Raw genomic sequence first — 15,832 nt, 5'->3', positions numbered from 1 at the left:
CGTGTGCATTGTTCTATGCCAGTTTTATATAGGGACTTGAACATCCACAGATCTGAGTATCCATGGGGTTCCTGGAACCAATTCTCCACAGACAGGGAGGAACAACTAAGTTTTGGGGAGAGTCAAAATTTATACCTGGATTTTCATATAGAGGGGTTGGTGCTCCAACCCTTGCATTATACAAGGATAAACCGTATACCATGGTAAACATTGCTGAACTATTGAGTATAATGCCACAGAGTCCTTGATGTCTTAAAATAACTAATTTTCGACTAGCACATTTACTGGCCTTTTTATTATTCTAATGAATAAAAATTAAAATAGGCTATTGGACCTCTGGTCAAGATGGAGACATAGGTAGACATGCTTCACCACCTCCTTGCACAACCATAAGGATCACAACTAACTGCAAAGCATAAAACACCCAGAACTACCAGAAAATCAAACTGTGTGGAAGTCTGACAACCAAGGATCTGAAGAAGCCATATTCATCCAGATGGGTAGGAGGGGCAGAACTGGAGAGCTGGGGCAGAGAGGATATGGTGTGATGCAGTGAGGTGGTGGCAGCGAGGTGGCTGGCAGACGGGTGGTCTCACATTCATGTGTGGTGGATAAAATCAGGAGGGATACCTTGGTAGCGGGTGATCCCAGCCCCAGGAGAGACCACACAGCCCAGGGTATCAGCACTGGGAAAATAAAGCCTCGTAACTTCTGGCTGTAAAAACTAGTGGGGGCTGGGGCAGCAGAACAAACTGCCATTCTCTCTGGAGACATGGTTTACAAGGCCCTCATGGTCCTAGAATGAATGAAAACTCATCCACTCTGGGAACCACCACCAGGGAAACAGTTGGAGGGGTGCCAGTTGCATAGGGGAAGGGGGTGAAGTGACTGGAAACGGGGCTAGTGCTGAGCAAGCCTCAGCGGCGTTGTCCCCTCTCCAACCCCTCCCCCACATACAGAGCCAGAAAGCAGTGAAGTAGGTTGCCCCGCTCTGGTGAATACCTAAGAGTCTTCCCCATACAACTTAACAGGTGCAGTAAGCCAAAGATTCAAAGTAGCTCTACCTAATACACAGAAACAAACATAGGGAGGCTGCCAAATTGAGGAGACAAAGAAACATGGCCCAAATGAAAGAAAAGAAAAAAATGCCCCAAAAGAACTAAGCAAAATGAAGATAGCCAACTTATCTCAAAGTCATGAAAGGCAAAGACCTACATTCAAGATTACCATGTCTAGTAAAGCTATCATGTAGAATGGAAGGACAGACAAGGCACTTCCCAGACAAAGCAAAGCTAAAGAAGTTCATCATCATGAAGCTCTTATTTTTTGAAATGTTAAAGGGACTTATTTAAGGAAAAGAAGATCAAAACTATGAACATTAAAATGATAACAAACTCACAACTATCAACAACTGAACCTAAAAAAGAAAAACAAAAACAAACTAAGCAAACAACTAGAACAGGAATAGAATCATAGATACAGAGATCATTTGGTGTCTTAGCAGCAGGGAAAGGGAAGGGGAGGGGGTGAATGGGGGGAAACCTACAGGAAATAAGAAGCATGATTGGTAGGTACAAAATAGACAGGGGGAGGTTAAGAAAAGTATAGGACATGGAGAAGCCAAAGAATTTATATGCATGACCCATGGCCATGAACTAAGGGGGTTGGGGATTGCTGGAAGGAAGGGGGTTACTGGGTGGAGAGGGTAAAGAGGGACAACTGTAATAGCATAATCAATAAAATATACCTAAAATTAAGAAATATAAAACTGAGGTATAATTGAAAAATAAAATAAAATAGGTTATCACTCAGGAAAGCATTTTCTGCCTTATCATAGGGACAGAACACCTTCCCACACCCTTGAAACAGCCCTGTGGGTCATGTTCACAGAACTTGCTGGGTGACAGGCTTGACCTTCTGTGCCTGACCAGGGGTCTACAAGCCATACCAGCTTTGGCTTCCAGAGTGCTTGAACTCAAGAAATTCTCATTGAGGAAGGGGTCAGAGTAAATGTGGCGGAGGGTGGGGTGCAGAGGGGTGCTGACAATGCTTAGTCTTTTTTATAGAGAATGAAAAGATAGTAAAAATCCGTGTGCAGGTCTCTGTTTGTCCTGAAACTTGTCTCCTTCAATTAAAGAATCAATGAAGGCTCAATCCACAGGTGGGAATCATCCTAATATTGATAGGTCTTTAAAGACCCTCCAAACCAGTGTTACCTCACACTTTTTGCTTCTTCTGATAAGACATCATTATCTTCCCTGAAATAGAATCAGTTACTCATTCTTTTTCTTTCATCTGTCCTTTCCGTTCTAATTCCATTGCCACCACCCCTAGTTGATTTCCTCCCAACTGGTTGATCATCTTCCTACTTGGTCCAGGCTATCATGCCTAAAACCACCAGAATGGTCTTCCTGAAATACCACAATCATGTTACTTTCCCGTTCAATATATATAAGTAACTCTTTGGTTGTCCAGATAAATAACCCAGCCTTAAACCGATTTTCCATGTTTGGTACCACCTAATTTTCATTCTCATGTCTCAATTACACCTAATCAAATGATCTCATTGAATTAAGTTTGTCTTTTTGCTCTCTGCTAAATACACTGCACTATTCTCTATCATATTTACAAGTTTGCTCATGTTATTTCTGCCTAGAATTTCATTTTTACTGTTTTCTGTTTCTTATTAACCTCTGTTTCCACTAGACAGTAAATGCCATGTGCTCACAGTTCCTTTTGAGCTGTACCATATATAGGACCCATGTTACTTATATGATCTGCCTGCCCTGGCCACAGTGGACTGGATTAGGGTCAGGCTTCTGTCTTGGAAACCTATGGCCTGGCCTAGAGCACGAGCTCTGTTCAGTAGGAATACTCTGTTTTGGATGGTTACTGGCCTACCAAATTATATCCCCTCTCTTGTGAGCGAGTCAATAAACAGTAAGGCAGGCAGAAATGAAGAGAAGGAGGAAGAGAAGTCAGAGGTCACAAATAAAAACTAGCCATGGGGTTAAGAGCAGAAGGCTAAAGTCCTGTTAGTGACATAAAGGGTAGCCAAAGTAAAAAATCAATCAAAGCTAACTCACTGTATGATGGAATGATTCCAGGAGAAGGAACTAAGAAAATATTTGCTAGAAGTACTTGCTAGAGTTGCTATTTATTTAGCAAAACTCTGTGAACTAACCGGAGCTATTTCTATGTCCTAAATTAGCTCCTAGATATTTATTTTTTCATGGCACTTGCCTAAAAGGGTGTGAATTGGGCACCTCACTGCCCCCTATAAGGAGTCCAACATGCATCTCAATTGTGAAGAAAAGCTGTTTCTACTTTTCTTTAATTGACTTTAATTTTAATCAATCTTCTGTAAGTATGTATACCTTGTATTAAAAAAAACTGTATTTATTTGCATATTTCCTTGTTTTTTTTTTTTTTTTTTAGAAAAGGTATCATCCAGCCTGCTTCAAGTGCCCATTGCCTGTTCTGTAGCCCCATGAGGCTGCCTGTCTGCTCCCCTCAGAGACCCTTCTCTCGTGGGTGCCTGTTACACGGCTGTCCAAGCCAGTGTCTATCAGCCCAAACTCGCTGTCATCTTCTGACGAACAGTAACTTCTTCTTCTTTTTAATATTTATTTATTTATTTTTAGATAGAGGAGGAGAGAGGGAGAAAAAGAGGGTGAGAAACATCAATGTGTGGTTGTGTCTCACACCCCCTACTGGGGACCCGGTCTGCAATCCAGGCATGTGCCCTGACTGGGAATCAACTGGGGACCTTTTGGTTCTCAGGCCAGTGCTCAATCCCCTGAGCCACACCAGCCAGGGCAACAGTAACTTACTCTTAAAACCACCTTCCTGTTTTTCGAAACAAAATTGTGATTCATATAATTTCAGTGCCCAAAATGTATATTTCAATAAAGTATTTATGATAAAACAATGGTAAAAAAATTTATAAATCTTTAGAAAAGTTAGAAATATATGATCCTTACACTATCTGTTTTTCAATTCACCCTTAGAACTAACCAAGGTGATAGCTATTCTACAAATATTTGTTGATGTAAACTTGAAAACTAAATAAAATATGCCTTTTTGGTAAATGTTTAAGATTCTGACTTCGAAATCTGATTTGAGTACAGTGCCACTATATTTAGGCTACAGGTAATACATGCGTGAGGGTTTTATATACAAGCATGTGTGTATTGGGAGAGTTAGGCAAACTGGAGGTGAAGGTCCTAAGGTAACTATTCAATATTTACTCATTTTTAAATGCCAGGCACTGTGAAAAGTGCTTGATTTAACACTCATTTTACAGATTGCAAGATAGAAGCTTATGGCTAGTACAACGCAGAACGAGAGTCTGAACTTGCCTTTTCTGATTCCAAGGTCTCTGCACTTAACCTCAATCCTTTATTGTCACTGATGATAAGATTAGAAAAATGTTGTATACCAATCATTTGAAAAACATTTGTAAGTGCTTGTCTTTGAAGTTTCATCAACAATTAACTTCTGAGTATGTAGCCAGGGTAATACACTCAGCTTTTAAAAATAACTGGATTAGAATGTCAAAAATTATAGAATAAACAATTATATTGGAATTCATTGTTATAGCTAGTTGGAAAAGAAACTTATCTCCTATTACCCTAGCGGTAGATGGTAGGGAACAGAGTGTTTTGACTCCTTTAGCTCTCCAGAAGAAAAAGCCTCCTATGTAGTGCTAGCCAATTTCTGTGGTATAAATACTCCCACAATGACCTATTTTAAGTTACTGATGTGACATTGCATCACTGAGCAGAGCTGAAAATTGTACAATAACATACGATTATGTAGTATCTTCATCACACATAACCTCAGAATAGATGTAAGTGTATACAACCTAAAACACATAGGCAATATTAAATTTTTGTTGAAAGAGTTAGGAAGAAATATGTCTTGACATTTTCATTTTTGTATTAATATAATTTATTTAACTATAACTTTATTTAACTTTTGTTAATCACAGTGTTTAACCACCAGTTTGCAAAATTTCTGAAACTCTGTGAATGGGGTCTTGTAAGTCATTACGAGCCGGCTCCAGCACACCATTGCCCTTAGCTGTCCCTCAGGCCCACGGCTTCCAGGAGCTGTCTTCGTGTAATGTTACAGTATCTCCTGGCCACAGCTGATGACAGTCAGGCCCAAGTCATTCATCCCAGAGTTTAGAAATGGAATCAGACCAGGTATCATTTTCTCTGTGTGGCTGAAGCTGTAACTAACATGTGTTTGAAACAAATCACTTTTGGACCATAGTGTGGACTGAGTAGCAGGTAAGATTGATCTCCCAGTAAAGGAGAGTGAAGAAATGCAAAAGGAAAAAGAGAAGTAGGGAAACACATCTCGGTTGTCTTACAGCATTCTAGTTTTCAATGGTAGTTCTTTTTGAAGCCTGGATACACTTTCACTGTTGGACAGGTAACCTTGCTTCCTGTTTAGTCAAATAACAAGGCCATTAGACTGAGGACACTCTAATGTCATGGTGGCCTATGTAAACAAACCAAAACCTAAACCTGTAAATTTCTCAAGGTAGCCAAATCAAAACCCCTAAGGAAAACCAATCATACACAGCCAACTAGGATTTAAGCTGTAGCCCGTCAAACATTCCCTGTCTTTGCTTCTGCACTTTCTCTACACTGTGTAAGCCTTTCCCATGGCTCCTGTCAGTGGAGTGCTCCTAATCACATCTGGTTTGGTGCTGCCCCCTTTGAATCCATTTTTGCCCACATAAACTCAACGTCTTTTAAATGCCTGAGTTTATCTTTTAACACTGGTGACAATGCACAAAGTTGTTCAGTCACTTTTGAGGGCAGATTAGCCATTTCTCACAAAAGTAAACATACTCTTACTATATGATCCAGCAATCACACTTCTTGATATTTACCCAAAGGAGCTGAGAATTTATGTCCACATAAAAAACCTTCATATAGATGTTTATAATAGCTTTATTCATGATTGCCAAAATTTGACAGCAGCCAAGACATCCTTCAGTAGGTGAATGGATAAATAAACTGTAGTACATCCTCACAGTAGAATATTAATCAGTGCTATCAGGACATAAAGTATATTAAATCATGAGAAGACATGGAAGAAATTTAAATGCACATTACTAAGTAAAAGAAATCAGTCTGCAAAGGCCACGTACTGTTTGTTTCCAAATATATGGTATCTTGGAAAAGGTAAAATTATAAAGACAGTAAAAAATCAGGAGTTGGAGGTGGGGTTAGAATAAATAGGTGGGCCACAAAGGATTTTTAGGGCAGTGAAACTACTCTACACGGTACTATAATGATGGATATGTGTCATTATTATACATTTGTCCAAACCCACATAATGTACGACACCGAGAATGAATCCATGCATAAACTCTGAGCTTTGGGTGATTATGATGTGCCAACGAATGTTCACGAATTGTAACAAATGTCCCATTCTGGTGGGGGGTGTTGCATGTGCGGGGCCAAAGGCTTTATGGGAAGTCTCTGTACCTTCCTCTCAAATTTTCTGTGAGTCTAAAACTGCTCTAAAAAAATAGTCTTGAAAAAACATAAGTAGGAGAATTTTTACTTGGGTAAGTTTGGATTTAAATTGTGCCAGACTCTGAAGAAGCTTCCCGGCCAAATTTCCAGGAGCATTGTAGCAATTCCGTGGGCTCACTGGAACACAGTATGCATGTGTGACTCTCATGCTTCAGAAAGACTTCAACACAAGCTGTGCTCCTGCAAATCAATGTTTCCACTTAAACTGACTCATTTGACCAGGTCAGTTCATATGCCACTGCACGCAGAGAAAGGTGTAATAAAAAAGAGGAGAAATATGAAAGGCATTCAAAAGCTGAGTAGTGAACTTTATACTTAGTTAATCATTGCATTTGTTTTCCAAGGGCTACCCAACTTTTTGGAGAGAGAAAAACAAGGTAGAAAGCATACTCAAGGTTGAAATTAGTACATGCAGGCTTTCTGTAGGATATTTAGGCTACACGCCTTATCTCCATCTTAAACCTTAATTTTAGCTAAAACTTAAGTAGCCCAATCTACCGGCCTCTTCTTCCCTTCCCTGTCTCAGTTGTTTTTTTTTTCCAGAAGTATTTATTGAATGTCCATTACACAGCAGGCACTGCTGAAGACATTGGTTTTGGTGCTGAAATAAGGAATGTAAACTTGATCCTCTTCATTTGGGGTTCTCTCACCCATATTTTGTACTGTGCTTAAGATTCATGAAGGAATATGGTAGGCAGTTAGACAGACGTGAGCAGAGCAAGGACAATGGGCCAGGTACAGAAGGTCACAGAGCAGAAAGTCCTGGGTGCCTGGCAACCGGCAGAATTGGAAAAACAAGGACGTCAACCCCAGGGTGACCTTTCCTCCCCTAGCATATTTCTAGTCATGCGGTTTAGGCCCCTGACCTTTCATGTTGCTGGTCCTGTGGTTCAGACCTTCCGCTGACCTGCATCAAATACATCTGGCCTCATTTGTGTTTCAGTTCCAGGCCCAGAGAAGCAGCAAAACTATACAAAAGACACCAAGGCTGACCTCAGCACCATCGGCATTGACTAAATGACCCAGCATGGTACTCGTGCTGTTTCTCTCTCTCTCTCTCTCTCTCTCTCTCCCTCTCTCACATGCCCACGCCTTTCTCCATCCCCTTCACTAGGCATGTTTCCTTTGGCTCTTTCTCCTTAGCTCCAAAGGCCCTTCCTTCCCTCTGTGACTTGTTTCCTGAGTCCATTTCTTCTCTCGCTCACTTATTCTGCCTCTGTGATTTTCTAAATTGTGGATGAAACAGAACCACAGACAAAATCTGAAAGCGCGGGTGGGGGTGGGGGAGATGCTGCAGGATGGCCTTACAAATTCAGAGACCTAAAGTAACCACATAAAACAATCTGAGTTTAAAAACTCTAACTAAAAGCAGGTCATAGCAGACAGTAAGGTTGTAGGCTAGAATCTTCCCTGGCAAATCAATCTTTACCTTCATTGAGCTGTTTATTATCATTTTACATCTATAATAGCACACCTTTGGAATGTTAAATTTCCTTCCCCCGGCCCCCATCCCTCAAAGCACAAGCACCATACCTGAGGGATGCGACAAATCCTCCTGATAAGAATAACAATGAAAGCATTGTTATTGTTATCACGTTAATTGTTGACTGTTAACTATCCTGTGTCAAAAAAGTATACGCCTATCTTTGTAGCTTTTATCCAACCCAGAGGTCCTCCCCACACTGTGCTTTCTCCTGCCTCCCCAACGGATTTCTTGTAACCCACTTACATCTTCTATTTTGTTTGTAATGTATAAAATAAGGTGCAAAACTGCCATTTTTTGGAGCATTTTCTCAATCTGTTGAGATTTTCCTTCCTGGCAATTATCAGTTTGGCTTAAATAAACTCATAAAAATTCTTACAGGTTTGAATGTTTTTTATGTTGACAAAATAAACATTCTCTTATAGTTTGAGCTTTAACTCTGAATTCTTCCTTAGCCAGAACTCAAGAACTGAGGTTGCTGAACCCAGGTCGGGTCTGACTCCAACCGTCTAATGCCTGGTGTCATTTCTCTGCCAATAGAAACGTGTATTGAAAATGCAGATTCCTGGTCTTAAACCCAGAGCCAGGTTCAGAGGTTTGTTATAGGCCTGGGAATCTGCCATTTTAACCAGCATGTCAAGTGATTCAAGAGAATAATATAATTGGACTTACGCTTTTAAAAAGATAACTCTATCACTCTCTGTGCATCTAGCAATTTGGTTTGTGGGTGCTCCGACTCTGCAGATTTTTCTCCCTTTAAGAACTCTGGAATCAGGTCCTCTGTTCTCATTTAGACTGCTGCTTGCTATTGGTCAAATTAACCACTTACTACTGTGTGTTCTAGTTTGCGAGGGTATGTGGGAATCGGAATTTCTACCTCAGAGTATTATGTGCAAATTTAACAAGTAAAGCATGCATAGTATCTGGCGCATAGAGGTAAGTGCTAAAAAATATATACATTATTGTCATCGTTGCTGTTGTTATTGGTAGTTTTACCGTGGCTTCCTTTTAGAGGGAAGTGGAATAAGACAAAGTTTTACTTACAACAAATGATTAGGCTCTTGGGGCATGACTAGAAAGTTGATTGCTTTAAAAGAGTTCTAACTGCTTTTATTATCTAGAGAGCAGGCAGAGATCACTGTGTTAGTACTGTTAAAAAGAAAACCAAAATGGCATCGCTTATGCTAAAAGCCCATGATACCAATCCTTAGATTTAACATTTGATTTAATTACAGTTTCATCCTCTCCCAGAAATGTAATCTTGATTAGCCAGTCTGGAACTTTCTGGTCAAGCACCAGTAATCTGCTGGTACAATCTTTTTATCCCCCAAAGAAAGAAGAGACAATCTGTATGATAAATATCCTTCCTTCCCTCAAAAAAAAAAAAAAAAAAAAAAGTCCTGGCCCCCAAATAATTTCTTTTCTTTCACTAATAGCTCCCTTGCTCCACACTGCTTCCTACAAAGACTTCCCGGTCTGTACAACCCCTCCGAGTGCCCTTCTAAGTTGCTAGATGGGACACCACCTGAATCATGAATCAATTAAAGCCAATTAGATCTTCAAATTTACTCAGTTAAATTTTGTTTTTTAATAGTATTAATCATTTTATTTCACATTTTCCATGTGTTGACTTATTAAATTCCCGGGTAGTATGTGCTGCTACCATTGTTGCTGCTCTGAAATTTTCTTCTCATTGCTTAAACAAACAAACACACAAACAACAATGGGAATAAAAAGGCTTACTTTTGGGCTCAGGACATATTTGGGGGGGAGGGGAATTGGGGAAGGGATTTTAATCATGCCAATGGCCTCTTTTCTATGGGGGATTTAGGGGACCCATGTAACAGATTATTGGTGCTTGACCAGAAAATTCCAGACTGGCTGATTAAGATTATGTTTCTGGGAGAGTTCAAGATTGCAATTAGATCAGGTATTACAATCTACGTTTGGTATCACGGGCTTTTAGCATGAATGATAACATTTTGGGCCTGTGGTTTTCTCTTTAACAAGAGACAAGGCTAAAGCAAAGAAAGGAAACTATTTGGTTGGCTATAGTTTAAAGCCTAGTTGGCTGTTTGTATATTGGTTGTCCTTAGTTTTTGATATGGTAACCTTGAGGCATTTACAGGCTGAGGTTGTGGTCTGCTTACACAGGCCACCTCAGTTTACTGGTCCCTGGTTTAATTATTTTAACATAGCTGAGGGAAGTGGTATAAATGATATCAGAGGGGAAAGAAATTTATGTACTGTTCCTTTCCTCTCTTGTAAAGAATAGGGACAAGCAGAAAACCACTAGATTTAATTGTTCAGAAAAAAATTGAAATCGCCCTCCTAATTTCCTTCTCTTTCCCAAGAATTACCTGAGCAATTGAAACCATCTACCATTTATGGAGGTTTGAGTCACATTTGCTTGAATATTAAAGAACAGTCTACTTTATTTGGTAACTGGATTACATCTAAAAACATATGTTTTTGAGGGAAAATTAGGTGATACAGCAACAGAATCATGAAAACAGAAGCAGAAATCTCTTTCATACTCTATGTCAAAAAATTCACTTTTAACTTTCTCTCCCACCACCTTGAACTACTCACTTGTGCTTAGTTGTTTGCTCTATGAAACAAAGCCCCTTAAAAAAAAAGTTTTGGGTATAATGATTAAGTTATAAATAACTTAAAGTAAAATAAATTGTCCAGTAAAAAAGTTTATAGAATTTAATCCTATATGATTAAATATTAATTTTGACCTTATGATTTTTAAAATTAATGTCATATTCCATTGTATGGGTGCGTTATTGGATACGGTTCAGCGGACCGTTCTGTCTCGTTTAAGGAGAAATGAATCTATTACTGGGTGTTACATAGTTAAGCTCTTGGAGACTGTAGGAGCCGCACGAAGTGAACTTCCGGGACGGCTTCCACTCGCGGGAATCACACAGCGAACCCGGAGAACCCGAAGCAGAATCACCACCCGCAAGGGTGCGGGGGCCTGACAATGAAGGATCCGTCTGTGCTCACAGAGCCAAAACCGGGGCTGCTGCGGTCCCGCGTCAGGGATCTGTGTCCCTGACTGGTGGACCCCAAACTGACCTCAAACCCTAACAACAAGGGCATCTGGGAAATGTAGTTTTTACTTTCCAAACTCGAAAACCCGGAAAGAATATTTTAAATAGATTGGAATGGAAGTAGAGCATTGTGTTATAATCAACGTAACCATTCCTTAAATTTTATATTTTTAGGTTGTTACATTTAAGTTGTTATATTTTTCTCTATGATAAATACATTTCTACAGATGGAATCTCTGAGTCAAACACTATGGATATTTTAAAGTTTTTTTTTTTTTTAACTCGTCATTATAGCAAAATTGTCCACTTGAAAACTTACACCAATTGATATTCTTTCCAGCCATCCTTGTTCCATATTGTCAACCATGATTAATACATTTGTTTTTTTAAAAATAAAAATAACACATCATTTAAATACACAGAATTTCTTCTGCCAGTAATTCAATTCTCACATAGGTGAATTATAATCAAGTCTTTATAACAGCCATTTCCTCAGTAGTTCTTAGCAATGCATTTAAACATTATCTCTAATGATGGGAAACTTAACTGTTGTTTTTCTTCCATGTATAATTATTATTAGTTAAATAAATAACTTTAAGATCTAGTGAGCCCTATGTTAATAGACAGACAATCCTCTTTAGGTCTTTCAAGTGAACACCAAAGAAACTTTCTTCTTTTACTGACTCCAAAATTAAACTCAGTTGAAGTCTGTAGGCCTGAACTTTAAGATTATGTGACCTGATTATGATGCAGCTAATTCAATTTAGGTGCAAATGCTAGACTTGAATTGTGTCTGAATATTTATCAATATAACTTTATAAGTTCTGTGCATTACTTGTGCAGGGGTCCAGGCTCTGAATGTCTCGCCTCTCACAATAAGAGCCTCTGTAAGGAAGAGCACTATGACTCAAGGAGGTGTGAAGGGTCCAAAAATACAGCTCTCATTCCATCTTCTGGAAACTGCTGGAGGAGTCACTAATCTAATGTGGCTGGATAAATTATCCCGGAACCCTCAGGTATGTACAGCATCCAGACTGAATTGTTAAGAGTTTGATTGATTGATTTTCTGTTGCTGGGCTAAAGATCTTCCTTTTTCTTCCTAAGTATAGAGAGATTTAGAGGAGGCATTAAAGAGAAGGCTTGTTTTATTCATATTTAATGACTGAGAGGGGAAGAACTCATTCTAAATTCACCTTAGAAACTAGAATATTAATTTTTCACCAGGTTAGTACAAGACTGCAAATCCAGGACACTGAAACAGCTTAAAGGCTGTTTACAAGACCATAAACTGTCATCCCTCTCCATCTAGTGGCAAGATAGGCTAACTGCAAGCAAGTTCCTAAGACTATTCTGCCATTGAGTGTTAGAGCCAACTATTTAAAAAGAGAACAGTATTGTTGTATCAAATAAACCTCATCACTATTTTGTTAAATTTTAATATAAATAAAAACCCTATGTAAAATAACCCATGATTGTAATTTAATATTATATCAGGTTGTCTAATTTGGAAATTAATACCTTTGCTGGATGATAAACAAGAATATTCACAACTACAGGCCTTTTCTTGAAATATTTTTCTTAACATTGTAACTATTTTATTGTCTTAAAAATATTATTGCTCTTAAGAAAATGCTGAGTTATTTTTTGTCACAGGGAGAAGATTTAGAGAATATGTTGCCAATAAATTTAGAGCTAATTAGCACCAGAATTGAGTCATTGGGTGCGAGATTTTTGGTGCAAGAACTTTGCAATCTGGGGATATTAATTAGGGTTCTATGGTTAACAAAACTTGCAAAGGTAGTGGGTGGCCCCAAGTTAGGTGGACATTCAGCACTGAGCCTATATAGGTGGTTCCAATACGTTCAAATACTATTAGGATTATATAGTTGGTGTCCATGCCATCTGGTTATTAAATCACTTGGATATTATTCCAGATCACAAGGGACACAGGAGAAAATAACAAAGTAGGAGGAATGCAAGTACTATGAAAAGAAAGTAAGCAAACCAAGAAATCTCTAAGAGAGGAAGCCAAATGAATGGACCAGATTGAACAAGTATTTTTTAAAAACATACTAAATTACCTTAGATAACTAAAGGAGTAAATTGGAAACATGAATCAAGAAAATCAATCACATTAATTGAACAATAAAAAACAATAAATTTATAGCCTAACTGAATAATATTAAAAAAAGAAAATCAATTATGAGGGACCAATTGGAGATACTGAATATGAAAAGTCTAATAGATAAAATAATGGAGTAAGAGTAGTATAAGCCATGCCTCACAACTGTCTTGTGCATGTTTTTCGGAGTAAATCCACTTGAAAAACAAAGTAGTCAGCTGAACGATCAGGTCAGTGAACACTTCCAGAAGCAATTAGGAAGGCACGACATGCTAGTTAAAAAATGAGAAAAAAGTTAAGACATAATGACAGAATGTTGCAAGATTAAAGAATGATATTAGTAGTTAGATGGAAAGAACATAGAGGGAGTGTTAGAAAGAGAATGTTAAAGCCAGAATTTTTCACCCATAAATTCCATGCAAGGCTGAAATAAGCTGTTGCAGATACCTCAGAAGGCTGACACGCAAAGATCTGATTTGAAAACACTGTGTCAGGAAGTGTTTGAGCAAGAAAAGGAATAACTCCAGGAGGTAACTAGATGTGGGAAGTGTGAGAAAAGCAACGCTTTGCATTGCATTTGGGTCAGAAACTGCTGGAGGCATCTTTAATGCAAACAGAGATTTCATGGAGTACATACGTGCCACACATGTCACATGTATTGTGTGCATTTACTGGAGGAAGAAAGGCCATAAAAACCTCCCATGAGTTTATTTGCAATACCAGTTAAATGTGAAAATGCTCTACTGCCTAGAATCAGAGGTGGTATTTGAAATACATGACATCTAGTACAGCACACAAGACATCTAGTAGTGGCCAATCAGAGCAGACACCAGCCAAAGTGCAGGAGGGGGCCCAGGAGGCGGCTGTTGTGCCCTTCACCTGGGGATTGTGAGTACTTTGGGGTGGTCTTGGGTAGTGGGGAGGCACTGGGGAGTGGTTCGAGATAGCTCCTATTTACCAACAGACGTGGAATTGTTCAAAATTTTAGCAACTGGTACAGTCATGTATACTGGCAGAATAGTAAAATGCCTTCATGGTTGATGAGGTCATGCAATTTTCTGAAACGTGCTTTACTTGTTTTTTTTTTTTAAAACAAACCTATATTCCTGGGAGATTAACACAGTCTTTACAGTAAAACAATTTGGCATATCGGAGAGTTTCCTCTTTACATTAAAGTTAGAAAATATGAGTAGAAGATATTGTTATAATAAAGGAGAGGGAAATAGCAAACAGACTCTCACACAAGGATGTCAGCTTGCAAGGTTTTTCACTAGGCTTACTGGGTTGTAAATATTCAATACCATTTTTTTTCTATATTTTAAAGAAAGGTGATTTAAAACATGGAACATTTTAAGCAAAGTTAAAAAAAAAATCTAACTGATAGTTTCATCTCATTGCAGACGTCAGCCAAATTGCAGGCTGGAGCTAAGGCCAGCAGATCTCAGCCCTGACGTCCAGCAGACTGGTCTGCAGGCCCATGAGCGGGAGGTAAATGTCATTGCAGCGTGCAGTTTGTCACCTAACAAAAAACTTTCCTTTGTCACTTGTGCATTTATTCATCCTTCATTTGATGAACATTGAACATCTATGTGCTAAGCATTAAAAATCTGAAGCTGGTTTTTTCTTTTTAAAAGATTGATTAGACAAGCTTCTGACAATAATCAGGAAAAAGAAGGTAGATACAAATAAATACCAGCACCCATGAAGTTTGCTTTCTACTGTTGAAACAGAAAATATGCAATACTCAGGGAAACCCAAATGGCTAATAAGGAAATAAAAAGTTGTTTACATATACCATTCATCACAGAAATGCAAATTAAAACACCAATTAGAGAGTGTGGTAAGGATGTTGGGAAATAAGAAACCTCCCATCCAGTTTGAGGGAAAGCAAACTGGTTCAACCATGCTGAACAACAACTTGGAAATACTTGGTAAATTGGTATACTTATACCCTTTATAGGATATAGCCATTACATCGTAGGTCTCTTTTACATGTCACTAAGAATATTTTTAACAGCAGTGTGTGTGATCACTAGAAATCTTGGACATCCATCAGGACAAAAATGGAAAGTAAAATGGAAGATAGACACGTAAGGAATGCTCTAGATTAATATATAACTAGATGAATATTAAAATATCATGGAAAGTGCAAAGAAAAGGAAAAATAGATTTATAAAAGACCATCTTTCAAGGACATTAATGCACATGCCCAGAAAACACTACATTTATTTTTAAGAATATGTGTATATCTAAATAAACATAGAAATAAAGACTGGGAAGACATTACATAAACAAGTATGGAAAAGAGATGAAGATGGTGGGTGAATGGAAACAATAGTAAAATAAAAGTTTAAAAATAAAAAAAGAGACATTGGACAGATGCTGCTAATGTGCTATGAAATAGCATGTGATTAATTGATTTTTGTGCACTTGTTAGAATAAAAACAATAATACAGGGCAGAACCTGGAGTATGGGGTGCAGAGTAATTTGAGAGAGAATATGAAAGTCTCTGAGCACACTGAATTCTCAGGTTCTGATGATCCCCTGCTCTTAGAGAAAGATAATAAATATCCAAGTAGTTATATTTTAATTGTTTTGGTTTGG

General features: G+C 38.4%; 2 protein-coding genes across 7 annotated transcripts in view; one reads left to right on the top strand and one right to left on the bottom strand.

Moving 5' to 3' along the window:
• Window positions 1-15,832, bottom strand: part of YTHDC1 (YTH N6-methyladenosine RNA binding protein C1) — a 116,437-nt gene that overhangs the window by 49,193 nt on the left and 51,412 nt on the right. The window lies entirely within an intron of this gene.
• Window positions 7,519-15,832, top strand: part of LOC112320667 (transmembrane protease serine 11E) — an 87,334-nt gene continuing 79,020 nt past the window's right edge. The window contains exons 1-4 of one of the 2 annotated variants that reach the window (XM_045185633.2): window positions 7,519-7,590; window positions 8,888-8,979; window positions 11,949-12,121; window positions 14,628-14,715. In XM_045185633.2, the coding sequence (XP_045041568.2) occupies window positions 14,705-14,715 (11 nt within the window). In that variant the 5' untranslated portion in view covers window positions 7,519-7,590; window positions 8,888-8,979; window positions 11,949-12,121; window positions 14,628-14,704. Of the gene's footprint in view, window positions 7,591-8,498; window positions 8,639-8,887; window positions 8,980-11,948; window positions 12,122-14,627; window positions 14,716-15,832 lie in introns of both variants that reach the window. The other variant, XM_045185629.3, reaches the window with a different exon arrangement.

Source organism: Desmodus rotundus, chromosome 4, assembly GCF_022682495.2.
Source record: "Desmodus rotundus isolate HL8 chromosome 4, HLdesRot8A.1, whole genome shotgun sequence".
In the NCBI taxonomy this organism is placed as follows: domain Eukaryota; kingdom Metazoa; phylum Chordata; class Mammalia; order Chiroptera; family Phyllostomidae; genus Desmodus; species Desmodus rotundus.
This window is presented reverse-complemented; position numbering and strand designations above follow the sequence as displayed.